This window comes from Pipistrellus hanaki, assembly GCF_964339955.1.
Source record: "Pipistrellus hanaki genome assembly, chromosome: 9".
Lineage (NCBI taxonomy): Eukaryota > Metazoa > Chordata > Mammalia > Chiroptera > Vespertilionidae > Pipistrellus > Pipistrellus hanaki.
Genome location: NC_140511.1, coordinates 43,599,560 through 43,626,886, shown reverse-complemented (window position 1 = coordinate 43,626,886; position 27,327 = coordinate 43,599,560). Strand labels below are relative to the sequence as shown.

The following is a 27,327-nucleotide window of genomic DNA, read 5'->3' as shown; positions in this document are numbered from 1 at the left end:
GGGCACAGGAGCTGGGCTTCATCTACCTCTGGATTTTCTTGGGGGGGGGGGGGAAGGGGGGCGGGAAAGGAGGGTTCCAAAGGAGGCCAAAAGAACGGAGTAAACTAACAGTGAGGCGTAACTCATTTGGGCCAATTAAGGTAACAGAAATTTTAGATTAAACAACACCTTTTGAAAGGCAGAATAAAAAAAAAAAAATTAGGCTAACTGATAATTTTAAAATAGGAAAAACATCAAGAAATAACATTAAGTGAAAAAAGCATATCCCAAATGAAGAACTAGATCATAACTCAAACACCTTGAGAGTCAAGTAGAAATTACAAATGTTTGACAGACAAGCCCGTACAATAGGGAATGGAAGGCCTGTGGCTAGAGAGTCCACACGCCAACCTCTAAAGCATTACATTTATATTTAAAATATTCTAGCTGGCAAAATAAAATATGGCTGCCACTTTGAGATCCCTGGTATAAACAAAAAGTCCACCTATATAAATATATTGTATATAGGTATGGTCCAGAAAAGATAAATATAGTATCATAAGAGGAAATCTCTTATTTATATCTCAATAGTTATTTTTAACAACTTAGATTTTCTGTAAATCACCTGCTTGCTTTCTTTCAGCTTCAGTTTCCCATCTGTAAAATGGAATACTAAGAACTGCTTCATATGTTTGTTATAGGGTTAGAAAAAACATATATTAGAGTACCTGGCATAGTGCCTGGATACATTAGATAAATAGTACCTACTATATTATAAATGATTAAAAATATTAATAGTGGTTACAAACAGGTAGAAGAAGGACTAGAATGCTTTTAATTGAAAGTTAGCTAGTTGACATCTCTTCTAGGAGGCTTTCCTTGGTCTCCCAGGCAGGATGAGAGGCCACCTCTGGGTTTTCAGTGGTGTCATGGTTCGCTTGCCTGTCTCCTATCAGACTGTGGGCTCCTTCAGTGTTTCACCATCTGTTTTCTTCCCACATAGCCCAGAGCTTGGCACACAGAAGCCATTTATAAGTATGTTCTGAATTATTTAATTCTCTTATTTTACCTTCCTAATTTTCTATGATGGGACAGATAGCTTTTATAATTACAAATTTTCTGTAAGGAGCACATATTTGACTACACAGTGGTAGGTGAAGGTAGAGGAGGCTGAGCTGGGTGGCAAAGGATACTGGACAGATAGCAGAGGAGTAAGATAAGGTCACAGCGGTGGTAATTCATGTTTAGACAAAGAGCCGGGAGATGCGGTCTCAGGCTGGAGCCTCAGCACCCTCCAGGCCTGAGTCATTATGTTACAAATACAGGGCCTCAGGAGCAGATGCTGCTCTCTTACTGGCAGAGGGAGACAGAACCCAGGTCTAAAGCAGTGCTCTTCCCCAGAAACTCTGCCTCATAATTTTGAAGAGGCAGTTTTTGCAGCTTGGAGGAAAAAAACAGAGCAGAAAAAATGGGTGACCACATAGATGCTAAGCACTGAGAGAAGAGGGCTGAGGGGTAGGTAGTTCAGCTAGTTAGTTAGGATCTGACGAGAGAGCAGAGCAATCAGGTGGAAATGTTGAGCAGACAGTTGGACATTCCAGATGTAGGAGTCCAGACCGGATGAAGGGATCAAGGACAGAGAGGTGACAAAAAACAGTCTTCCAGTTGAGAGGCTGCAGGAGCCGAGGGCTGACTCTAAGTGGCTGCTTAGCCTCTAAGGGCGGCCTCTTGTGCTCTATAACAGCTCTGTTAGGGAGCTCCTCTTTGCAGCTGCCACCCATTAAGCTTGCTCTGTCCTAGCTTTGCCACTGAATGAATCTCCACCCCTTCCACCCACAGCCGTTCCCGTGCCTACGTGCAATCTCTCTTCAGGGCCAGACGACTCTATTGCCTTCAGCCTTTTTTCGGGTAGTTCCTCTTGCCCCCTTACTGCCCTCCTTGCAGAGACTCTAAGAACTCAGTTTACTCAGAAGGTAGTGTCTACCGTTGCTTTCCAGAAGGGTCTGATTGGAAGAGGAACACAAGTGCCATTTGTTAACTGCCTTGTGGCCAACATCAAGCCATATCTTGGGCAGCTAAATTCTGTGAAGAGTCCCTCAGCAGCTCTAACCCTCCACATATGCTGGCACCAAGAAGCCCAGAGCCTGACCTATATCACAACACCTGAAAAATCATTTGTCTTCTTAGCCAAGTGCAGTGCTTGCTCTCAGGAGACAATAATTAGTCTGAAAGGGGAAATCATGACTGGGATGCAGTCCCCAAGGTTATCTGAAACATGCTTAGGGATTTCCTTAAGGCACACGGAAAGCTGACCTGACTTCAAGGGCTGCTCCTAGGGGTGGGAAATCTGAACAAAGGGAGGGAAGCGTTTGCTCTATGGAAGTTTTGCTCTTTGCTGGTCCCAAGTGCCCCTTGGAATGTGCTGTGAAAGCCAGTCCACCTTCCTAACTCCTCTCCTTCTCTGGAAGGAACATTGCAAGATGGTTACTAAGGATTCCAAGGATAGAAGCTGTGATTAATGCTGGTTACCAAGTATTTCCAGTTCTCCCCCTTCTAGACACATGGTAAGTTCACTCTTGGTCTCCTTGTTTCCTTATGATTGGGCAGGAACATGGGATTAGTATGTCTAGTGAGTTGTAAGTGGAAGTAGAAGGTCCTTCTTCCAAACTGTGCATTTAACTGCAGTGCAAGATCTTCCAGAAAATCTTTCCCCATGCACTCAGCATTGTTCCACAGGAGGGCTGCTCTGCACTCGGGTTCCCGAGTGCCTGTAATGAGCAGAGCACACACATCCTCACACCCCCTCCAAACGACCCATAATGAACATGCAGTGTGAGGCAAAATAAATATTTGTTCTTTTAGACAACTGAAATTTGGGGTTGTTATAACAGCATAATATGTTTATCCTGACCAGCACACAGACAATCATATATTGAATGAAACTTTAGAAACAATTTAGTCCAATGTTTTCATTTCACAGAGGTAAATTAAGCTTCAGTGAGGGAAAGTGCTAGCCCAAGGTCACCCAGTCAGTAAGTGATGGAGCTGGAATCACAGCCTACAGCCTGTCTGTCTCAGTGCAGTGACCTAAGTGCTTTTTCTCAAGACAGGGAGTATTTGCCACTAGGTGGGACCTGCTACACTGAATCATTTCAGGGCACTTCAGCCATTTGCCACCAAGAGACTCCATGATGCTGGAAAGAGCATATGACAGGGTCAGGAACCAGGTCTTCCAGTTCCAGTCCTGTCACTAAACTTTGTCCAAGTCTATTAGTTTCAGTTTTGATGCTAACTTACTCTGGGACCAAAGGCAAGCCACACATCACACCCATGGGTTCCAATTCATCTGTAAGTAAAATGACTCATTTGATTTCAGAGATTTAAAATGTTTGCCCCACAGCAGAGCCTCCAAAGAGGCTGCTCAGGAGAGGAACAGGCCAGGAAAGGAACAGGTCTGCCTCTCCTTAAACCAGAACAGCTCTATTTTCCTCTGACTTACTTGGTTTGGCTTTGGTACGATTTCCCCTCACTGGACTTGATGATTTCTGAGGTCCCTGCGAACTCTGAGGTTTGTGATTCCAGTTCTTGGATTGTGCCAAGTAGTTCCTGAGCTACAGTTCGGTGGCTGGGAGGAGTCTTTATGGAGTTCGAAAGTTTGGGTGAGAGGATGAAATTAAGATGAAGGTTTGGGGGGAGGTCTCAGACTATCTACTGTTCTCTGGAGTGTGTGTGAAGAGGAGCGTTAGAGAATGGTTCTAGAGGAGTGGTGAAAGGAAAGATGGCCTGATGAGGCTACAGAATACTTGAGGCCTGGGCTGAAGAGTTTGTCTCACTAGCTCCCCACCTGTGAAGAGGAGTTAGGAGGTCTATCATCTCAAACATTAAATTTGATGCTTAATCCTCAGAAGCAAAAAGTGGCTCAGGCAAAAAGTGGTTCAGGACAAAAAAAGTGGTTTCTTATTCTTGATGAGTCTAGGGGTTGGATTTGTTTTCAACAGACAATAATCACCTAAGGGGCAGTGTGAAGCCTGACCTAATTTAATGAGTGAAAGATTAAATGCCTCCCAGAGTGCCTTCAGGCCTTCTCCTTTCCCTGAGACTTACCTTGGCCTCGGAAGTCCTTAGAAGCTTCATCACTTCTCCTTCTCGGGCATAGTCCAAGGGTGTGTGTCCCATTTCATTCCTCTGCAGGGGGTTGGCTCCTGGCAGGAGAAGGAAGAGGGTGTCAGGGGTGGTCGGAGGCTCTGTGAGCAAGGCTCTATGAGCAATCAGTGAGACTGGACCCTGATTTTATTGTCAGAAATGCCTATGGAAATGTGGAGCAACAAAAACTTAAGAGGCTGTAGAGTGGTGGGAAGAACATGTCAAGCTACTCTGAGAGGAGAGTTCTTAGCCCTCTCTGACACAGAGGTCAGAGTATTGGGGCTCCCACATGTACAGAAACATGCTACACATACTATCACACATACAGATGTGTTACATGCAAATACACCAGCTGAATAAGCCAACAAATGTACCAAACATATGATTACTTTATCCCCAATGGCCTTAGTCATTAAAATACTCCCATTATGTCCTAGCTGGGTAGCTCAGTTGGTTAGAGCATTGTCCTGATAGACCAAGGTTGCGGGTTCGATCTCTGGTCAAGATACATACAAGAAGCAACCAAAGAATGCATAAATAAGTGAAACAAAACAATGTTTCTCTCTAAAAATCAATAAATAAAATACTCCTGTTATCCAACTCATTCATATACAGATGAATATTCATTCACAAAAATCATATAAAAGGGTTCCTTTCTAAAGCACAGAATGTCCCAAATAACAATGAAAAGCTTCCCTTCTTTCTACTCTCTGTTCCCCTTTTTAAAACGTTTTACTTTTTAAGTTGTACTTATTTTATATTTTATTGATTTTTAGAGAGAGGAGGAGAGAGGGATAAAGAGATAGATGTCCAAGCCGGTTTGGCTCAGAAAATAGAGCATCAGGCTGCAGACTGAAGGGTACCAGGTTCGATTCCGGTCAAGGGCACATACTTAGATTGCAGGCTCAATCCCTGCCCCTCCCTGGTCAGGATGCCTGTGGGAGGCAGACAACTGATGTCTCTTCCCACATCGAGGTTTCTCTGTGTCTCTCCCCTTCCCTCCCACTCTCTCTAAAAATCAATGGGAAAATCCTCGAGTGAGGATTTAAAAAAAAAAAAAAAAAAAAAAAAAGGAAAGAAAGAAAGAAAGAAACTTTGATGAGATAAGAGAGAAATATCAACGATCCCCACTGGGGATGGAGCCTGAAACCCGGGCCTATCCCCTGACTGGAAATCGAACCAATGACATCTAGGTTCCTGGGTCAATGCTCAACAGGCGAGCCACAGCAGCTGGTGGGCCCCTCACTCTTTTAATGCTCTTTTTTCTCTGGCATTTTCTGCCTGCCAGAATCAGCAGAGTCCTCTGGAAGGGCGTGGCCATCCTGAGCAAACTGGCTGTGCCAGCCCAGGTTCAGTTCGAGGCTATAGTATAGTACCAATACTAGTTGCTGTTGAGTGTGTGCTTATAGACAAGCTTCCCTCCAATCATTAGTTCCTGTGATTTGAAGACAAAGAACTTAAGTATGACAAAACAAAAACAAAAACAAAAACAGCTTGTCTGGGGTCATTCATCTACCTTCTCCCTCTTTTAAGTGCCAGCAGCTGTGAAGCCTGTATAGTTTACTGTGTGCAAGGCTTGGCAGTTATGGAGGAAAGGCTACTCCGCCCCCAGGCTGTCAGAATCTCTTCCAAAGCCCAGGTCTGAGCACCTTACTCTCCTCTTCAAAAACTGTCCATTCCATTCAATTTGGCAAACTTTAAATGAGTGGGGCTTGGGACATAGAAGAATCACTGGTCCTCCTCCAAAGGCACTCCTCTCAAGGCAGGAAGAGAGAAACATGAGAGGAAAGCTGTGCTTTGAACACAGCAGATGGGCAAGAACTATGTGTTAAATAGAACATTCCTTGATCTTTCTTGCTAGGGAAGTGTTGTCTAAAAAGTAAAGAAAGGTAAGATGCAGGCTCTGCCATAAGAAGGTAACCGGCTGGCTGGGGACACTAAATACACAGGTAAGACTGTCAGTGTGTCCCATCACTGTTTGTTGAAAATCAGCATTTCTCAATCCCAGACTGTGGAAACATTTACATCATAACTAGAGGCCCAGTGCATGAAATTCGTGCACGATGTGTGTGTGTGTGTGTGTGTGTGTGTGTGTGTGTGTGTGTGTGTGTATTGGGGGGAGGTCCCTCAGCCTGGCCTGCACCCTCTCCAATCTGGAACCACTGGCTCCTAACTGCTCGCCTACCTGCCTGCCTGCCGACCTGATTGCCCCTAACTGCACACCTGTCAACCTGATTGCCCCTAACCACCTCTGCCTGTCGGCTTAATTGCCCTAACTGCTCCCCTGCCAGCCTGATTGACCATAAGGCCTCTGCCTTGCCTCTAACTGCTTGCTCCCATTGACCAGTCTGATCTTGCCCCTAACTGCTTGCTCCCCCGCTGGCCTGATTGCCCCTAAGTGCCTCTGCCTCAGCCCCCCGCTACCATGGCTTTGTCTGGAAGGAAGTTGGACATCTGCAAGACATCCAGTCAATCCAGTCTAATTAGCATATTACCTTTTATTAGTATAGATATAAACCTATTTCTATAGAAGCTCTCTGCTTCTTAAAAACTGATGTACTTATTAGCAATAGCAATAATTTATTAAGCATTTATATTTGCTGTCTGCTTGGGCTGCAGAGAAAGAGGTGTGGGAAGAAGAGGGGAAAGGGGCAGAGTGCAGGAAATTCATTATCAATAACACAATTAATATTTTTATACACAATCCTATTTTCTTTTTCTTTTTAAAAAAATATTTTATTGATTTTTTACAGAGAGGAAGGGAGAGGAATAGAAAGCTAGAAACATCGATGAGAGAGAAACATCGACTAGCTGCCTCTTGCACACCCCCTACTGGGGATGTGCCCGCAACCAACGTACATGCCCTTGACTGGAATCGAACCTGGGACCTTTCAGTCTATCCACTGAGCCAAACCGATTTCGGCCACAATCCTATTTTCTAATAGGAATTTGCTACAGAATATTCATATGATTTTAAACTGAGATATAATAATTCACATACCTTTTTGAAGTATACAATTCAGTGGTTTGAAATATACTTACAAAGTCATAAAACCATTACCACTGTTTAATTCCAAATCATTTTCGTTATCTCAGAAATAAACCTCATAACCATTATCAAAGGCTACCCACCTCTCCCCATCTCCCTCAACCGCAGCAACCACTGTCTACTATCTCTATAGGTTTGCCTATACTTGATCTTTCATATAAATACAATGTGTGGCCTCTGTGTCTGGTTTCTTTCACTTAGCATAATGTTTTCAATGTCCCTCCATGTTGTAGCATGTATTATTCATGCTACTACACGAGTGTAGCATGTTCTCCATTCCTTTTGATACCTGAATAATATTCCACTGTGTGGATATACCACATTTTGCTTATCCATTCACTAGCAGATAGACATTTAGCCATTATGAATGTTGCTATGAACATCTATATAAAAATCTTTACATAAATGTATGATTTTATGTCTTTTGGATATATATCTAGAAGTGGTGATAATAGCCGCTGGTATTTACTAAGCACTTACTGTATGCCAGACACTGTGCTCTGCACTTTATATGTATTATATCATTTAATCCTAACAACCATCCTGAGGGTTAGAAATTAAAATTCTCATGCTACAGACATGAAAACGGGGTACAGAGAACTGAAATAAGGTCACAAAGTTGGTTATTTCTTTAGACCAGGAGTCAAACCCACCCCAGATTTTTTTAACTCCAATTCTTCACACTACCATCTGGGCAGCCAGGACACGTGCTGCTGAAAAATCCTTCAGTGGCTTTTCACTGCTTACAGGATAAAGTATAGCCTTCCTAGTAAGGAAGGTCTTTTTGGCAGCTTAAAGGAGAGCTCTGTCACTAGATACGGGCTGGAATGGAAGGGTGATGAGAGAGAGACCAAGAAGGGAAAGACAAGAAGGGCAAAGAGCCATCACCGGTTTGGCTCAGTGGATAGAGTGTTGGCCTGCGGACTGAAGGGTCCCAGGTTCGATTCCGGTCAAGGGCATGTACCTTGGTTGCGGGCACATCCCTGGTAGGGGGTGTGCTGCAAGAGGCAGCTGGTCGATGTTTCTCTCTCATTGATGTTTCTAGCTCTCTATCCCTCTCCCTTCCTCTCTGTAAAAAATCAATAAAATATATATATATATATATATATATATATATATATATATATATATATATATATATATAAAACAAAACAAAACAAAACAAAACAAAAAAAGACGGGCAAAGAGAAGAGAAATGGAAGAGGAGAAAAAATGGGAAAGAGAAGGGGAGAGGAAAAAGAAAGACAAGGTGAGAGAGAAAGACAGTAGAACTGAGGGTGAGATTAACCGCTTCAAACAAGTGCTGTCAGTGATCTATATTTGCTTACAGAATGAAAAATGTGTGCCATAAACATTGGCCACTGAGTAATTTCTAGTAGGAGCTGTGTCACTTCTCATAAAGAATGGGATGGGGACAGGTAGGACATCCCTGCACCTGGGCCAGCCAGCACAGAGATGCCTTTTAAAGCAGTGCTGGGCCTGTCTCTAGACCAGGAAGCTCTCAGCCAGGCTCCACCCAGCCACTTCTGAGAGGGGAAGCCAGTAGAGTTTCCCCAAGGCTCTGGAGCCTCAGGGTAGCACGTCTGCTCCCACTTTAGGAAGGCTGAGGCAGGGGCACCATGGGTAATGTCCATCTAATATTACCCCCCAGCCCCCACACTCTTGCTCTGATGTTCTGACTTGACTAATTGCTGTAATAATTGATAGAACCTGACTTCTACAACTGATCGATTTCACCTTCACGACCAACGGCCACAAACCATTATACTCCAATAAATAACCATGTTGGGCCTCACCCGCCTGCCCTCTCCGGGGGCATCAGGATGGCCCGTGCCCCGGCCTGACCTCCCCTTGCCTCCCACCCAGGGCCTCTCCAGGCTGAGCAGCTGGTCCAGAGGGTCAGGCCTCTGGGAGCAAGTGAGAGGGCTGGGTGGAGGTGGGGAGTGCTAATCGCAGGCCATCCGTCACCTCCCACTGGCTGTCTGGGGTTGGGGCCAACACCTGGAGCACCCCAGGCAGTGTAGTGCAGGACCCCTCCCCTCTTCTCCCTGCTCCAGATTAGTGTGTCCCAGCTTATAATATTTGATAAATAGCAGACTGCCTTCTTGGCAGCACTGCTGCGGCTGCGCTGCCCGCTACAGCTGTGGAAGGTCACTCATTGGGGAAATATGTTTCTGTCAGTGGTATTGAAAAAAGTTTAGTGGAGTGACAGGCCTCAATTTTTCAAATTTTATTAACTCCATCCTCTTAACCATTTGTCTTGAATTCCTTCAGATTCTGGGGGATCTGTCAATAGGGCTTGAGCCAGGAAGGTAGGGTGTGGTGTGGGTGCTCATGGGTCCTGGCTGGTAGGGTGGGTCTCATCACCCAGGGCAGGGTAAGGCAGTGGAAATGGTGTTGGTGAGAGAGAAGGCATGGCCCACCGGGGCCCAGGAAGCCCAGTGCTCTTCTCCAGCACCGCACCTGCCTTTGATTTGACACAATCACAGACTTCCCAAGAGAACAAAGACATTAATAGTGAGCTCTCCCAGCTCCCAAAGAAGTGACTCCCTTCTACTTACAGAACAGGTGGTCACCTGGCTTCCCTGAACATGCCCAGAACCAAGCCCCAAGCTCATGGCCCTTCAAGAACTTTCCCCATTAAACTAAGAGTATATCCTTTTCATATAAGCCCCAACCTCTCACTCCTACCCCACCCCACCCCACTCTGGTCTTCCTGCAAATACCTATTCATTTTTTAAGACCCAGTTAGGTTTCTCCTTCAGGAAAGTTTCTTTGTCTTCATACCACAACATCCTTTGTGCTTCCATGGGCCCTTCTGCCTCTATCTTACTGCACTAATCACGCTGTGTTAAAATCGTCTGTCTGCAACCAAGACTTGGAGCTCTTAGAAGCTAGGGACCATGTCTGATTCACTGCCTATCCTTGCTACCCAGCACTTAACAGGATTCAGTAACATTTACCAAACCAACGGGCTTTTAGTAGATGTTATCTTCTTTTAAAAAATATATATATTTAATTGATTTTTTACAGAGAGGAAGGGAGAGGGAGAGAGAGTTAGTAACATTGATGAGAGAGAAACATCGATCAGCTGCCTCCTACACACCCTCTACTGGGGATGTGCCCGAAACCAAGGTACATGCCCTTGACTGGAATTGAACCTGGGACCCTTCAGTTTGCAGGCCGACGCTCTATCCACTGAGCCAAACCAGTCAGGGCAGGTGTTATCTTCTGAGGCCACACACAACATGGCTGTTCTTTCTGCCCCAGAAGAGCCTTCTGACTGCAAGTGTGTGACCATGCCAAAATCCCTAGTGTCTTTACTGGTCCTAGATACCTCTCTGCCTGGGTGGCAGAATACATCAGGTTAGACTAACATTTCTGATGCTCTGTGGGTGAGACATGGTTGGAGAGAGAGGCCCACTTTCCCTTCCTGGCAAGAGTGATGACATTTGGGGGGGGGAGGGAGGAAGGGGGAGGTTTCACATCTTATTGCTAAGCTGGGGGCGCGGAGGAGAGGGACCTGCTATTCTCTCCTTTCTTGACACTACCCTGTCCAGGCCCTCTGTCTACCCCTGTGAATGTCAAAGATGACAATCTGTGTAAGAGGCTTTAAAAAGCACGCAACAGAAACTGCCTTATACAAATATCTTAGGCTATTATCAATAATATTGAATGCTCACCCCCCACAGCTTTGTCAGCTCCTCCCACCCCACAGTCCTAATGCAGTTTCCATGACTCACCCTGCCCCTACACGCAGCTGGCTCCCAGCCCTATGAAAGAGTGCAGGGCAGGGAGCGGTGGGGGAGGGGTCACTACTCCCTGGCTGTGTGATCTAGGGGACCTGCTTCTCTTCTCTGGTGGTAATGACTGCTGCCCTGCCCACATCTAGGGGTTTTCTTTGGACTGAAGAAGATAAAAAGCTCAAAAATGATTGACAAAAAGGATTGTATGGGCTGTACAATGTCCTTTGTAATCACCCTCTCTCCTTTTCTATTTTGACTGCTAACTCCTTTTCCACCTTCATCCTGTTTTTCACTACTTCAACAGTCTGCTTACTATCTCCAATTAGATGTTTTTATTGAATATAAAGGGAAATCTTTGCTATGATTAGAGGTGCAGAGCCAGCTATTCTTTTTGGTTGTGAACTCTCATCAAGGAAGTAGTCAGAGTCAATAACCAACCACACCAGAGAAGCCATGCACCTGCCTTGTCCCCACACTGCTGTTTGTGCTACCCTTCCTGCCTGGAGCCCTATCCCCTGTCTCCTGACTGGGTATTCTTCAAGGGTCCCTCTCTGAGAAGCCTCCCCCCCACCCCCCACCTTCAGCTCTCAGTGTTCTCCACTTGTCCCTGGGCTCCTGATGTCCTTACTGCTAGTTCCCTTTCCCGGGAACTCATCCCAGTTCACAATCTATATGTTAGCTCCTCAGGTCAGAGATGGACCAATTTCCCTCTGTATTTCCAGAATCTGAAGGTGAGAGAGAAGAGCCCTGACCACACTGCTGCAAGAAGCACAGCAGAAGTGGGAATAGAGCCCGGTGTCCTGATGGTTTATCCTGGACTTTTATTATAGACCACACCTGGACATTTATTATTCATCACTTACGTACACACAGGTACATGTGCACCTGTACCAAGTCATGCCTCATAGTAATCAATAATCTTTACTAGGCACTTCTTGTGCCATACCCTGTGCCAACTACTTCCATGCATTTAATTCTTAATTTGGTGAACAAAGCAGGGAAAGTATTATTTTTTTCACTTTACAGATGATTTAACTGATATGGTGAAAAGAAATGGGCTAACATTTGCTGGGTATAAGGCTTTTATACACAGTGTCTGAATTATTCATCAAAGACTCTGAGAAAATAAGAGGCTCAGAGACCTAAAATAATTTTCCCACAGTCATACAGCAAATAAGTCGCAAAGCTGAGATTTAAAGCAGGAATTTATTATACTATTCTTTTTGTAAATGTTTGGAATTTTACATAATAAAAAGTTGTTTGCTTTTTAAAAGGAAGCGAGGTCTGGCTTTCCACTACATAATGCTATCTTCCAAAGGCTTAGTGACTCAAAAAGAGGGGGGAATAATCTTTATCTTCCAGTGCTCCGATGCTCTAAAGCCAAGATAGGGGGGTTCTAGAGATAAGTTTGGGATAGACAGTAGAAAGGGTACAAACGGAACACCTTTTCCTCCCATCAGAGCTTCCCTGTCTGGGGCCAGGTGAATTGTGACCCACATATACTGAACTCTCAGAAAGTCATCCAAAGTCCTAACTCTCCAATGGACATAGTAGGGGAGGATCAATTGCCTTCAGCGAGGTGGATTTCTAAAGTTCATGAGACAGAGACCTACTGCCTCCTGGCTGGATCCAGTCATTCCATAAAAACCCACTGCGGCTGGGCCAGGAGCTGGACACACTGTGGAATCAGACTGGTTCTTGCCCTTGATCAGAGCCCCGACTGGTGGGAAACAGACAGGGATAAACAATGACAACACAGTGTGAGGTAGGGGGACAAGAAGTTAAGGATGATGATCCACCGTCACCATAAGAGAGCCAACATTGTGTGGTTGAGGAGATGGGAAATCATAGCATTAACTGGAGAAGAGCAGAAGCAAACACTAAGATAAAAAGTCTGGGCCGAAAGTGGTTTGGCTCAGTGGATAGAGCGTCGGTCTTCGGACTGAAAGGTCCCAGGTTCGATTCTGGTCAAGGGCATGTACCTTGGTTGCGGGCACATCCCTGGTGGGGGGTGTGCGGGAGACGGCTGGTCGATGATTCTCTCTCATGTCGTTTCTAACTCTCTATCCCTCTCCCTTCCTCGCTGTAAAAAATCAATAAAATATATTTTAAAAAAGTAAGATAAAAAGACTGGGGAGCCGGGACCGGTTTGGCTCAGTGGATAGAGCGTCGGCTTACGGACTGAAAGGTCCCGGGTTCGATTCCGGTCAAGGGCATGTACGTTGGTTGCGGGCACATCCCCAGTGGGGGGTGTGCAAGAGGCAGCTGGTCGATGTTTCTCTTTCATCGACGTTTCTAACTCTATGTTCCTCTCAATTCCTCTCTGTGTAAAATCAATTAAAAAAAAAAAAAAAAAAAAAAAGACTGGGGAAGGGAAGGTTAAAGATCAAGGTCACAGAGACTATGGAAGAGCATAAACTAGAATCCAGGCCTTCCAGTCCAGAGCTCTTCCTATCCACCTGCATTGTCCTGGGCCACCCTTCCGAGCTTTCAGTTCCAGTGCAGACCTGAAGGACTGGGCTACACTGTGCTATTACTGTTCTCTTCAGTAGTGCCAAATTCCCCTGTGCCCACCACTCAGACCCTACATTCTGCAAAGTCCAGCTCTAATTTCCATACCTTTAAGTTTTCCTAAACCATACCTGTCTATTTAGATCAATTCCTCCTTTGAACCACTAAAGCACATATCTGATCACACACTTTTCATACATATGTGTCTTGTCTCCAGAATCAGAATGTTACTAAAGATGCTTTGTGAATGCCTAGAAAAGGAAATGGTGATGATGACTAGGCATCTAGATGGTTTCATGGAAACCAAGTCATGCCAGACTAAACTCATTTCCTTTTGTTTATCAAGATTACCTAGCTCAATCAGGTGCAGTTAGGGCAAATGTGGACTTCATCAGACATTTGATGGGATGTCTCAGGACAACCCTGAAAACATGATGGAGAAAGGTGAGCTGGATGCTAGGAGAGTGTGAAGGGTTAGTAAGTGACTAGTGGACTAAGCAGACGTGGGGCCAGGGTAGGGAGCACGTGGAGGGAACAGCAGGAGGAGTAGCGGCAGTGGCAGGGTGGTGTAGTGACTGACAGACCAGAGGTTATCTGGAAGGAAGTTTCCAGTGGCAACAAGAACACTTGGTCCAATTCAGCTTGTTTATCCCTGACACAGATTTTCACAGTGATGTTCTGTTCATCAGATCTGCAGATATCAGATTAAGGTGGGAAGGGTATCAAGTACGACTGTTGGAAGATTGACATTAAAAGCTGAAACCAATGAGATGAAAATTAATAGAGATAAATGGGTTTTGGAAGAGAGACAAAGTGAAGATTGCTTTGGGAATAGTGATCAAGATAGAAAAAGAGTTTAGAGCCATGTGAGAACAATGGCTTAAGGAACTGGAGCTGCAGGCTGGAGAAAAGATAGCTCAGGAGAACATGACTGCATTTTCAGGTACTCGAAAGGCCAATGGAATGTGGAATAGGGATTAGATTCATTCTACATTATGCTCAATGATAAAACTAAGACCCTTGGAGGCAGATTTTGGCTGAATATAAGAAATTTCTAACCATGAGAATATCCAAAGATAGCAGCTGAGCAACCTCAGGAACAAATGAATTCCCTAGCACTGAGTGGATGATCACTTGGTAGGTCTGCTACTTACACATCAGTTTACAGAGATTTCCCAAGATTGTTAATTTGTGTTTGTTCATTCACTCAAAGATACCTTTTGAGATCCCGCTATGCATCTGGTACCATGCTAGGAGCTAGGGATTCAAAAGCAAGTAAGAAGACACTGTTCCTGCTCTCAAGGAGCTCCTGACCCTGCTGGGAGGAGATGGAAAAGTTTATTTCTAGGCCTGTACCTTGGTTACAGGCCTCACCCCATAGAAGGTTGGCTTCAGTTTAGGTTAAAGGATTCCTGTGGAAATTCAAACACATATTTGGCTACTAAAGGCCATAAGGAGTTTAATCAAAGCCAAATTACTTGTTTAAACCAACTATTGGCTGTGGGGATAGAAGTATACACTGAAACACAGTTTGTGATTTTTTTTGTGCACGATATTTTGCTCTGTCTGAATTTGGTCTTTGGCTGGGACTTGTAAGACAATCTGTAGGTACATAAACAAGTGGCTGTGGTGTCAGGGTGAAGTGATTTAGCCAGCAGGGCTACCCAACTCTCCATTTCTTACCCACCCTATGGGGACTGCTTCAGCACAGACATAAACATGCTCCTGCCGTTACCTTATTGCACTCGTCACATGGGAAGGCTAGAAGGCTTGATTCAGGGATATGATTGGATTTTAAATCCCAGTCTCACAGGATTTTAATTACTGGTCTGGGGCAGCAGGGATAGGCGCTGGCTGCCTTTGGATGGAGGAGGTCGATACGCCACTCCACAACATATTGAGCCACAATGCCTGCAGACTCTATTGCTCTATTTAATCATCTTTTGCAAAATTTACAGTGGAACAGGAGAGATCAATACGGAATTTATCACATTCTCTTGTAAATATGAGCCAGGAAAGAGTTCCAGGCAGTTTGTTACTGAGTGGGAGGGAACATGTCTGTGTACAGCTGGGCATTAAGAGATGAGACAAAATCCATTTTTCTTGGCATAAGCTACAGATGTTCAGCCAGTTCCCCTTAAGCCTAAAGTCAAGTTCAATGGAAGAACACTGATTCATTCATTCATTCATTCATTCAATCAACCAACCAACATTCTGGAGCACCTGTTTTATGCTAGATCCTGTGTAGGCTCTGGGGATACCCACTGGAATTCTGCTCTTAAATTCTGCTCATAGTCACAGATATACCATGATAGCTCCACTACTTACTAGTTGTGGAACTTGGGCAAGTTACTTAACAGCCTAGTATGCATTTGTTTATAGGTAAAAAGAGTATCAAACTCAGAGTCATTTTAAGTATTAAAAGACACAAAAGCTTTAGTGTGGAGCTTGATACATATAGTAATAACTCAATAAATGATAGCTATTGTTATTTTTACTATATTTGCCATTATGAAGCATCCCTTCCTACAGTGTCTCACCAATAGTATATATGTAAAAATGAGGTACTGAGCAGAGAGAGCCAACACCCCCCCCTCCCCCCCCAATCTAGCAGACAGAAAGGAGACTGGGGTGGCCTTCCCAAGTTAGAGACCTGGCTAGGGCTACTGGCAGCAGAATCAATGAAGTATGTATGTGTTTGGGGGCAGGGAGGAGGAGGGAGGGGTAGAGGGTGTGTAAGGAGGAGATAAATGCTAAACTCTGTTCTTTTGAAGCTTCTTTGTTTTAAAGATTACAATTCCAGGTGTAATCTTTAAAACAATAAAAAGCCTCCCAAAATTGCTGTGGGGAACAGAGTGAGAAGTGGTTCTTTTAAAATATATTTTTATTGATTTCAGAGAGAGGAAGGAAAGGGAGAGAGAGATTGAAACATCAATGATGAAAGAGTGTCATTGATTGGCTGCCTCCTGTACGCTCCCTACTGGAGATCGAGCCTGCAATCCAGGCATGTGCCCTGACTGGAATTAAACCCAGGACCTTTCAGTCTAAAGGGCGACGCTCTATCCAATGAGCCAAATTGGATAGAGCAGAAATGATTCTTTATGTGGGCAAACCAGGGAAAGTTACACAAAAGATACATATTAGTAAATGAGTTGGTTTTTGAAGAGGAAGTAGAAGTTTGATAGGTAGAGAAGTGGGGAAAGGTCATCTCAGATAGAGAAAAGTGAACGAGTAAAGGTTTGGAGGCAGGAAAACCTCCAAGTTAGGGAGTTGAGCAGCTGAGTGGGCCTGTGACAGTTCTTGTCTCCCCAGGCCCACTGGGAGAAAGGAAGGTGAAATATTCATGGCGGGATGCAGAGACTTGCATGCTGGGTTAGACAACTGGGCTACTCTCATAGGTACTGGGAACTGCTGAGGGTTTTCAAACAAGGGAGACAGGCTAGAGGCTGGTTTGAAGGAGAGCCTGGAGATAGGGAGACCAACTAGAAGGCTGTTAACACTAGTCCAGATGAGATGATAAAATCCGAATTTGGTCCCCTCTGTAGTGGGGACAGAGGAAAGAGGTTGGACTTGGGAGAAAAGTCTAAGAAAGATTGGCTTAATGGAAAGCAAAGGCAAAGTCAACTGATTTGCTTATAATAATACACTAGAGGCCCAGTGTATGAAATTCGTGCATTGAAGCGGGGAGTCCCTCAGCCTGGCCTGAGCCCTCTCGCAGTCCTGGAGCCCTCGGGGGATGTCCAACTGACAGCTTAGGCCCACTCCCTGTGGACATCCCTTAGGGCTGCAGGCGGAAGAGGCTCCTACTACTGCCACTGTGTTCTCTAGCCGTGAGCCTGGCTTCTGACTGAGCAGTGCTCCCCCTGTGGGAGCACAATGACCACGAGGGGGCAGATCCTGCATTAAGGGTCTGCCCCCAGGTGGTGAGTGAATCATCCCAACGGGTCGTTCAGTTGATTTACATATTAGCCCTTTATTATATAGGAGGATTCTTGTTTGGGTGGCTGTAGATGATGGTGCCATTCAGTAAACAGAAAATATGGAAGAAAGACTGAAGAGGGCTGGGTTTGGATACACTGAGTATGAGATTTTTACAGAATATTAAGCACCAGCAGAGTACTGGAGACATGAAAATGACCAGTTTGCTCTAAGACAAATATGCAGGCCAGTCTGGATAGAAAAGAAATGGGGAATAAATATTCAAAGATACTTCACATATAGAATTTGGTGAGGAAAAGGGCAAAAGCAAATATTCCTGTCAAGGATTTCTGTTCAATGCAAACCTAAGGTAGGTCCTTCTAGATGAGGGATAATGCCCTAAATAGTAAGTGACATAGGCATTGTGAGTATGAGGATTACCAGCTCACTTTCATTTTGGGCAAGTTTCTTGGAAGTCATGGGCTTTCAGAAGGCCAGCCCCATTCCTCCCTCTCCCCACAATCCAGCACAGTCTATCCCCAGAGGTGGCAGCAGGCTCTGTGACCAGAAAGCAACCAGAACAATTGTTAGTAGCAAGGGAAAGGCTCTGAATAAAGCAGAGTTCAAAGTGGACTATAATAAGCGCCTGGGTCCCTGGGCTTCAGTACCCTCTACCCCCTCCTGCAAATGACAGCTGAGACCAAGGCAGCAGAGCCTGGGGTCTGGGCTGAATTTAGCAGTCATAATTACACTGCTGACGTCTGGGGCAGAGCCACAGTCTCTGCAGAAGGCGACAGCTTTTGTTCATGCACTAAAAACACAGCATCTTCAAACATGCTAATCTCATGTCTGCTTCCATCTAACAACATTGAAGGGAGGCTGAGGAAAGGGCATACAATGCCCACACATCTGGCTAATTCAGTTATCAGCCCAATCAATCTTGATGGGTTGTCTATAAAACACCAGCCACCACAAAGGACTGAGCTGACCAGATGTTTAAGCTTCTGTTGACCAATCCTAGCCTAATGTCCATAGCAGCGAAGAAGAGTTATCAAGAGATGGCTTATGCTTCTTTACATGTCTATCCCAAAGTTACATAAAGCCTCTGCTTGTATGAGAAGATCAGTAAAGCAGTGGGTGAGCAAGGCTCATTGGAATATTTACATATACAGACTTTCACTTGGACCTTAAGGAGTACAGCAGGTCTTATTTACAGTTGGCTTTGAGAACACTTACAGAAACCAACAAAATATTTTTGCTAATTGTACTTCCTAGTATAGAGACAATCAGGAGTATCTTTAACTATGATATCAAATGCCACGGAGACAGTTCTGGGCACATGAACTGTTTATCTGCTGATGTCTTCTTTTCAATCCTCATCAAGGTTGAAGGAACTATACCCCTCCCTCATAAGATTGTTGCTTTTTGTTTATTTATTATTATATTTTTAAATATATGTTATTGATTTTTTTACAGAGAGGAAAGGAGAGGGATAGAGAGTTATAAACAGTGATGAGAGAGAAACATCGATCAGCTGCCTCCTGCACATCCCCTACTGGGAATGTGCCCACAACCAAGGCACATGCCCTTGACCGGAATCAAACCTGGGACCCTTGAGTCCGCAGGCCAATGCTCTATCCACTGAGCCAAACTGGTTAGGGCTGTTATTGTTTTTTTTTAAAACACACACTAGAGGCCACTGCCAAGAAGGACTCCTTCAATCAACGCTTTTTCCTTTATGCCCAACCACAGCCACCAGTCACTAAAAAAAGTGGAAGCCGAGACTGGTTTGGCTCAATGGATAGAGCGTCGGCTTGGGGACTGAAGGGACCCGGGTTTGATTCCGGTCAAGGGCATGTACCTTGGTTGCGGGCATATCCCCAGTAGGGGGTGTGCAAGAGGCAGCTGATTGATGACTCTCTCTCATCAATGTTTCTAGCTCTCTAGCTCTCTCCCTTCCTCTCTATACAAAATCAATAAAATATATTTTAAAATAAATAAATAAAAGTGGAAGAGTAGTGGGAGATTATGAGAAAGGAGAGGACAGGGAATAGTCTTGTAGTCTATACCTAGAGGACTATTTTTCACCCAGAGCCTCTTGCTGGTGCTAATGATTCCATTTTTTTTTAAAAGAGTGTTTTTCCCTAAATAATTCAAAGGACTTTACCATGTTTGTCTCAGAGTTGTGGCTATATCACAAACTTGGGTAAAAGAAACCTCCAATTTTTTAGACATGGGTGAGAGAAAAGCACAAGTTAAGAATGAGGTCTTTGTTGTGATATCCTGTGCCCAGAACAGTATCTGTCACTCATAGGCGTTTACTAAATATTTGCTGGCTGAATAATTACACCCTCGTTGTGATGCAGCTGGGCTGTGTTCTGTCAATTTGTTTGTCAGGAGAAGCCTCCTATTGTCCCTGGCAATTCTACTGGACAAAACCACTCAGAGCTCAGGAGAATCTTCTTTTAGCCTGAATGAGCAGGAGGAAGTGGTGTTTGGTGAGAAGGGTATGGACCTCATTACCACACCCAGCAACCTCTTCTTCCTTTTCCTCATGGCTGCAGTAATCAGTGCTGCTGACCAATTCTGCCTCCTATTAATTCTTTTCTACCTTGGTTTCCGTTATATATACTACCTATGACTTTGTCTCCTTTGCAGGTTCCTATTCATTCTTCTGTCCCAATTTATGGGTGATATCCACGACTGAGTCCTCAGGCCCGTCCCTCTCTGTATGTGTTCTCCTTTAAAAAACAGTTACAATTTGCAGTTTAAACTACCCTAGTGGTTCTCAATCCTAACTGTATATTAGGATTATATGGGGAGTGTTAAAACTATATCAATCCAAAGTGGGAGAAAAATATCTCCAATATATATCACAGATGGAGGGCTAATATCCTTAACATGCGAAAAACTTTTTAAAAAATCAAGAGAAAAACAAAGACCAAAAGTCCTAGAAAGATGGGTAAAAAGATGACCACAAAAGGAGATATAAAATGGCTCTTAAATATATGAAATGATGTTCAATTTCACGCATAATAAGAGAATCAAACTAAAACTACATTAAGATACTACATCTCACCTATAAGATTTCAAAAATCCATAAGCTTGACAATACACTCTGTTGAAGAGGCTGTGAGAAAACAGGCACTTTCATGCATTGCTAGTGGGAATGCAAAATGGAACAACTGCTATGGAGGATAAATTCACAATATCTAACCAAAGGACATATGCATTTACCCTCTGACCTTTACAGTGAAGACACATGTCCAACAATCCCAAAATATACATATAAGAGGTTATTCATTGTATCACAATTCCTAACTGCAAAATATTGGAAACCTCAATGTTCAAGTATAGGACACATAGCACATATACAAAATGGAGTACTATGCATCTGTGAACAAAAATAAGAAAGATCTAATGGGGTGGGGGGTGGCAATGGTAAGATATGTACAAATATAATACCTTAATAAAAAAATGAAGAAAAAAAAAAGACTAAGAAAGATCTGTGAACTGATATTGAGTGATTTCCAAAAAACATGATTAAATTTAAAAAAAGGAAACTGCAAAATAGCATATATAGTAGGCTACCTTTTGTGTAGGAAGAAAGGGAAAACAAGAAAACATACATTTGCTTATACAAAGAAACATAGGAGGATAAGCCAGAAAACAATAAAACTGGTTATCACAAGGGGTCAGGGCTCACCAAGGGGAGCAGGAAAAAGTTGAAAGGAATATAAGAGAAAGTCTTACTTCTCTGAGCATACCTTTTGTCGTTTTTTAGTAAAAATTAATGTTCTACATATTCAAACAACAAAATTAAAACAAGGACAGACAGGGGAGAGAAACTCTAAAACTGAAAGCAAATTAAAAAATTTAACCCAAGTGTATTTCAAATGAATAACATAAACACATCAAAGGAGAGGGAAAACCACCTAAGTAACTTATGAACCTAGTATTTAAGTATATATAACCTTTGGTAAAGTAAAGATGAGGACTGCAAACAAATTCTGACTTGAATTCTTTTTTATTTTTTAAACATATCTTTATTGATTCCAGAGAGGAAGGGAGAGGGATAGAGAGACAGAAACATCAATTATGAGAGAGAATCACTGATTGGTTGCCTCCTGTACGCCCCCTACTGGGGATTGAGACTGCAACTTGGGCATGTGCTCTTAACCAGAATCGAGCCTGGGACCTTTCAGTCTGCAGGCCAACACTCTATCCATTAAGCCAAACCAGTCAGGACGAGTTGAACTCTTTTTATAAGGTTTGTTTTCTATGGGTGAAGCAAGTGTGAAGTTTTTTTTTTTGATGTATTATGAAATTAAGCAAATGGGTAAATGAATCAGTTGCTGTATGCAATCAGCATTCTCACTATGGAAGGGAAATAATATGGAATGAGTAAAGATAAGCAAGAACCCCATAGGGATGGACTGGAGTGGAAGGTATTCATGTTCAGAATTTCTAAAATATATATGTGCATATGTATATGTGTATATATGTTTATCCATGTATGTGTACCTTGTGATGGGTGTGTATACATATGTACAATACATATATATTTATTGGCTCTGTCAACAGAAGGGGTAATGACTATACTTAGGTACTCAGGTTTCAGGGTAATACAACTGCCCACTTAGATGTTTTAGGGCTCCTTAGAGAAATGACTGATTCCAGGGGAGCAGCAAGGTGGATATGAAGTATTTTGTTATGCTGAAAATAAGGAAATGCTAAAAAAAAAAAAAAAAAAAATGATAGGGAAGGGCATAGTTCACTGGTCAAATATGAGACAATTTTAGCACCACCATAACAAGGCACAGTAGTGAATTATAGAACATTAAAGCAAGAGTATTCACAAGCACATTTGGACATTAAATAGATAAATAGGGAAGACAGGTTCTTGCTAACTGTAGATGCCAGGTGTTAACTGATCATTGTGAAGTGAATGCTGGGGTTTGGAAAGTTATAAAATATTCATCTTCCAACCATTCTATAAAGATTGGTTAAGGAAAGAACCGTTAATGGACGCTGGGTTCAGGGGGACATTTTTTTAAATAAATTTTTATTGTTCATATTATTACAAATGTCCCCCCCCCCCCCATTGCTCTCCTCCACCAGGTTCCCACCCCACCCTCTGCCCCCTCCCCACCCCCCCATTGTCCTCATCCATAGGTGCACAGTTTATGTTTAGTCTCTTTCCACATCCCCCTCTCTCCTTTTCCTCATGAATCGTCAGTTCACTCCTCAGGGGCACATTTTAATATGGAGCAGGATATTTGCATGGCTTTAAGAGTGTCTCCTCACAGACTATTCATTAATTTCAAGGGAAAAAGTAATAATACATTGGAGAAACTAAACAATATTTGGGTTAGAGATGGAGAGTGGGAATAAGACTTTTTACCCCAAATCCCCCTTTAAAATACATTTTTACTGATTTCAGAGAGGAAGGGAGAGGGAGAGATAGAAGCATCAATGACAAGAGAGAATCATTGATTGGCTGCCTCCTGAACACCCCGTAGTGGGGATCAAGCCCTCACCTGGACATGTGCCCTTGACTGGAATCGAACCTGGGACCCTTCAGTCTACAGGTGTCTATCCACTGATCCAAACTGGCTAGGGCCGGAAACCCCTTTTGAATTTTGTACTAGGTACAAGTATTAATTATTCAAAACAGAAAGGAAAATGTTTATAAAATATCTCTGAGAGTGTAGTAAGCAGAATAATGCTCCCTCCTTCCCCCTGCCAAAATATGTCCACATTCTAAGTCCTGGAACCTGTGAATATGTGGAATTAAAAGTTACAGACATAATTAATGTTGCTCATTAGCTGACTCTGAGTTGGAAAGATTATCTTGATTATCCAGAAGGGACAATGTAATCACAAGAGTCCTAAGTGAAAGAGGGAGGCAGAAGAGTCAGTGTCAGAGTGATGAAATGTGAGAAAGACTCCATGACTATTGCTGGCTTGTAGATGGAAGAGGGGATGAGATGAGGAATGTGGGCATCCGCTAGAAGCTGGAAAAGGCAAGAAAACAGATTCTCTCTGAGTCTCCAAAAAGGAATACAACTCTGCAGACGCCTTGATTTTAGTTCAGTGAGACCTACTTCAGACTTATCTCCAGAACTGTAAGATAATAAATTTGGGTTGCATTAAGCCACTAAGTTTATGATAATCTGTTTACAGCAGTAATAGGGAAGACACCTAAGAAAAGTTACAGTGGTTGCCTCTGAGGAGGAGAACCAGGAATGTGGAATGGAAACTTCCTTTCCACTATATTATACTCTGTACTGCTTGAAAAACTTTTTAAAAAATCTTGTACATGTTTTAAAGTAAAAATCACTAAGTCACTAAACAAACAACAGTCACTTCAGGAGCTCTCTGTTCACTTCAAAGTTAAGCACAAGTCCTTTGGCTCATCCTCAAGGCCCTTTACACTCAGGCCTCACTAGCCACTTTTCAGCAGGTTCCTTCCAGATCTCTAATGTGCAAGGCTCATTTCTGTTGCTTTTTACCTGAAAAACTTTCCTCATTCCCTCTGCCTGTTTGAATCCTCTCCCTTTTCGGGACTGCCTTCAGTCCTCTTCCTCCATGAAGCTTTCTACAACATTACAATGATCTTTCTCCTCATTCATTACACTTGCTTTTTCTGTCCTTTGCTTACATTTAATTTAGAGTCCTGTTGCCTACCATCCAGTGCTGTTCTCTGTGTGCTTTGTGTATGAGTCTCTTCACCAAACTAGCTCACTGAAGGAAGGGCCTGTATCTTTTTCTTTTCCACAATTAGAAGCCTGATGCACGAAGATTCGTGCAAGATTGGGCCTTCCTTTTCCTGGCTGCTGGCACTGCCTTTCCATGCTGCCCAGAGGCCCTAAGCTGCTGGGGTGGTGCAGAACACCTGTGTCGTCACCATGGCGACAACACAAGCATCCCTCCCCTCCCCTCAGTGCCTGCATATGCAAATTAACCAAACACATTTGTTGAATTAATTTGCATAGTCACTCCTGATTGGCTGGTGGGCATTGCAAACATAAGGTCAATTTGCATCTTTCTCCCTTATTAGAGCAGATGCCTATTGCCTACTTATATAGGCATTATGGAAAAGAAAACCTTGCAGAAAGCCAGAAAAAAAATTTTTTTTTTTAAAAATACAAAACATCTTTCCAGAAAGAACAGAGTCCCATGGACCCAATGGCACTGCCAGTTGATTCAGCAGAAACATCTACCCTAGGAAAACAGTGAAATGAGCTCTGATCAACTTGAGAAGTCAACCCAAGTCCCTACATTCAGAAGCCACCCAAACCTCTGATCCATACCTGTTGTACTCCCCCTCCCCCAGTTCAGTGGGTTTCCAGTCCAGCCTGACTGACACCAAGTCCTGGACAGTGCTTTTTCAGTTAACCCAGGTCATCTGGCCAGCACCTCCTTCCACACTGGGTTCATTACTTCAAGGCATTCTGAAAGATTCCTGAGGTAGCAAGCTCCCTTCTTCTCAAATAATTAATTTTTCTTTAAAAAAAAATATATTTTATTGATTTTGTACAGAGAGGAAGGGAGAGAGATAGTAAGTTAGAAACATCGATGAAAGAGAGTCATCGATCAGTCGCCTCCTGCACACCCCCCACTGGGGATGTGCCCGCAACCAAGGTACATGCCCTTGACCGGAATCAAACCCGGGACCCTTCAGTCCCCAAGCCGACGCTCTATCCACTGAGCCAAACCGGTTTCGGCTCAAATAATTAATTTCTAAAACGATGTTTAGAAAGGAGCCTTTGGCTCTCTATAGAGAGCACCCCTGCGTGTTCCTACCAGAGTCTCCAAAAAGGAATACAACTGCCAGGTCTCTGAGAGCACATATATTTTTAGAAGGAAACAAACTCTTTTTGAGAAGGGTTTTAGCCCATCTAACCCTGGGATGGCCCTTTGCTGCTATTTGCAAGCCCGGACCTTCAGACTGATGCTCCCCTCCTTCAAGCTACGGTGTTGCCCTTTCTATGTGCATTGTACCCAAAAGCACAAGTCCTGGAGGGGCATGAGTGGGCTGGCAAAGGGCAAATCTGAATCCTTCTCAGCTCTGTTTCCAGGCCCAGTGCAGGTGGAGGAGAGTGAAGGACACGGAACAGACCTGGCCCAGCTGATGCTGACCTCTCCCTCACCCAGGGGAAACTTGGCCTGCAGCTGCTACTGTTTGGCGGTGATGAGGTCATGCCGGATACAGGCAGGCTCATCGGAGGACTGCTTGGAGCCGATTAAAGCCTTGATGAAATGCGGGTGCCTGGATGGCAGGTGGCTCTGGAGAGCTTGGGCTCTGGTGACCAGGCACTCATCTCTAACTCAACCAAGCAGTGACTCATCTACGTCTATAGCATCTGGAACACAGAAATGCCTTTCCCTGGGGGTTAGCAAGGACCGTTTTCAATCTGCACTAGGTAAAGGGCTAACTTAGGCCAAGGGCAGGGGATAAAACTCAGGTCACTGAAGGCCCCTTTTAGCCTGGACCTACTACATGGACTGCAATTAAACACCACAGAACCTCTCCATTCCCCACAATGTTCCCAAATGGACTGATGGGTCAAATGACTACTGGCCATCCCTCTCCATGGGATTTTCTCAAGTTAAGTGATATGCTAACATCTATAGGTCTCAACATACATGCCCTTTGCTCAGGGAAGACTCTACTCTTCCTTAATACCTGTCTAAATGGTAATTAGCTAATAATTTTGTATTTATTTGTCTAATGTCTATACTCCGCCAGACTTTAAGCTACACAAGTAGTACAATAAAAACTTGCTAAAGTCAAAACAGGTAATCAATGAAAAGACCAATATGGGCAAGAGAAAGTTTTATAGATAGGTTTTAAGTAGTGTTCTTTAAATGGAATCTTATATACAACAGAAAGATTCCTCTTATCTGCCATCTTAGCTATGTGGCCAGCCTGCAACCAGTCATCCTCCTTTTCTGGTTTGGAGCGGCAGAGAGAATGCTTTTCTTTTTCTTTTAAACAGCTATACTGAGATATAATTTACATACCATAAAATATACCCATTTAAAGTACACAATTTAATTTTTCTAGTATTTTTTTCTGAGTTGTAAAACCATCGTCACCATTCTCTAGTTTTAGAATATTTTCATCATTCCCAAAAGCAACCTTGTACCCATTAGCAGTCACTTCCCATCATCCTAACAGACAACCACTGGCATGAAGAGTCTTTAGCTCTGTATCCAAACAATAGGAGAAAATCTTTAGTGTTCAATCATCTAACACAATCTCCTCATCAGATACATGAAAGAAGTGATACCAGAGAGGGGTGGATCACAGTCCCCAATACTGCATCCTGATGGTAGTGGTTTGACCTCCCTGCCATGTAGCATGACTATGTGCCCAAAGTGTATACCCACTGGACTTGAAGCTACTTGAGGGCAGAGGATATATTCTACTCATTTGTCTTCCCTCCCTGCCAAGAAGTACCATTATTGCAGTGATGCTTAAAGCGTGGTTCGTGTTCTGGTACCAGTTTGTGAACTTTGCTACCAGTCCTTGATGAGGTAAGAAAAGTAAGTGAGAGTAAGTGTCTGGAAACTTTTATAGTGACTTAAGAGTAATTTTACATTGTTGAACCTAATGATTTATCTGAGCCTGTATTTTGTATGCCTTTTAACATATAATTTGCCCAGTGCATGAATTCGTGCATGGGTGGGGTCCCTCAGCCTGGCCAGTGATCAGGCCGATGGGGGCTGGCCAGCCAGGGAGGGAGTGCAGGGCTCCAGGATGTGTCCAGTCCTCTTGCCCAGTTCCTATTGGCCGGACCCCAGCAGCAAGCTAACCTACCGGTCAGACACTTAGCATATTACGCTTTTATTATATAGGAAGGATTGGTTCATAACAGACTGCAAATTCAAACAACAGCAAAAAATACAGGTCTTTGCCCTGTCTGGTTTGGCTCAGTAGACAGAGCGCTGGCCTGTGGACTGAAGGGTTCC

General features: G+C 43.6%; 1 protein-coding gene across 2 annotated transcripts in view; it reads right to left on the bottom strand.

Moving 5' to 3' along the window:
* The window catches only part of CLPB (ClpB family mitochondrial disaggregase), a 130,010-nt gene that overhangs the window by 31,161 nt on the left and 71,522 nt on the right, over window positions 1-27,327 (bottom strand). For both annotated transcript variants that reach the window (XM_084894193.1, XM_084894194.1), the window contains one exon: window positions 4,084-4,181. In XM_084894193.1, coding sequence (XP_084750319.1) covers window positions 4,084-4,181 — 98 coding nt within the window. The remainder of the gene's footprint in view (window positions 1-4,083; window positions 4,182-27,327) is intronic.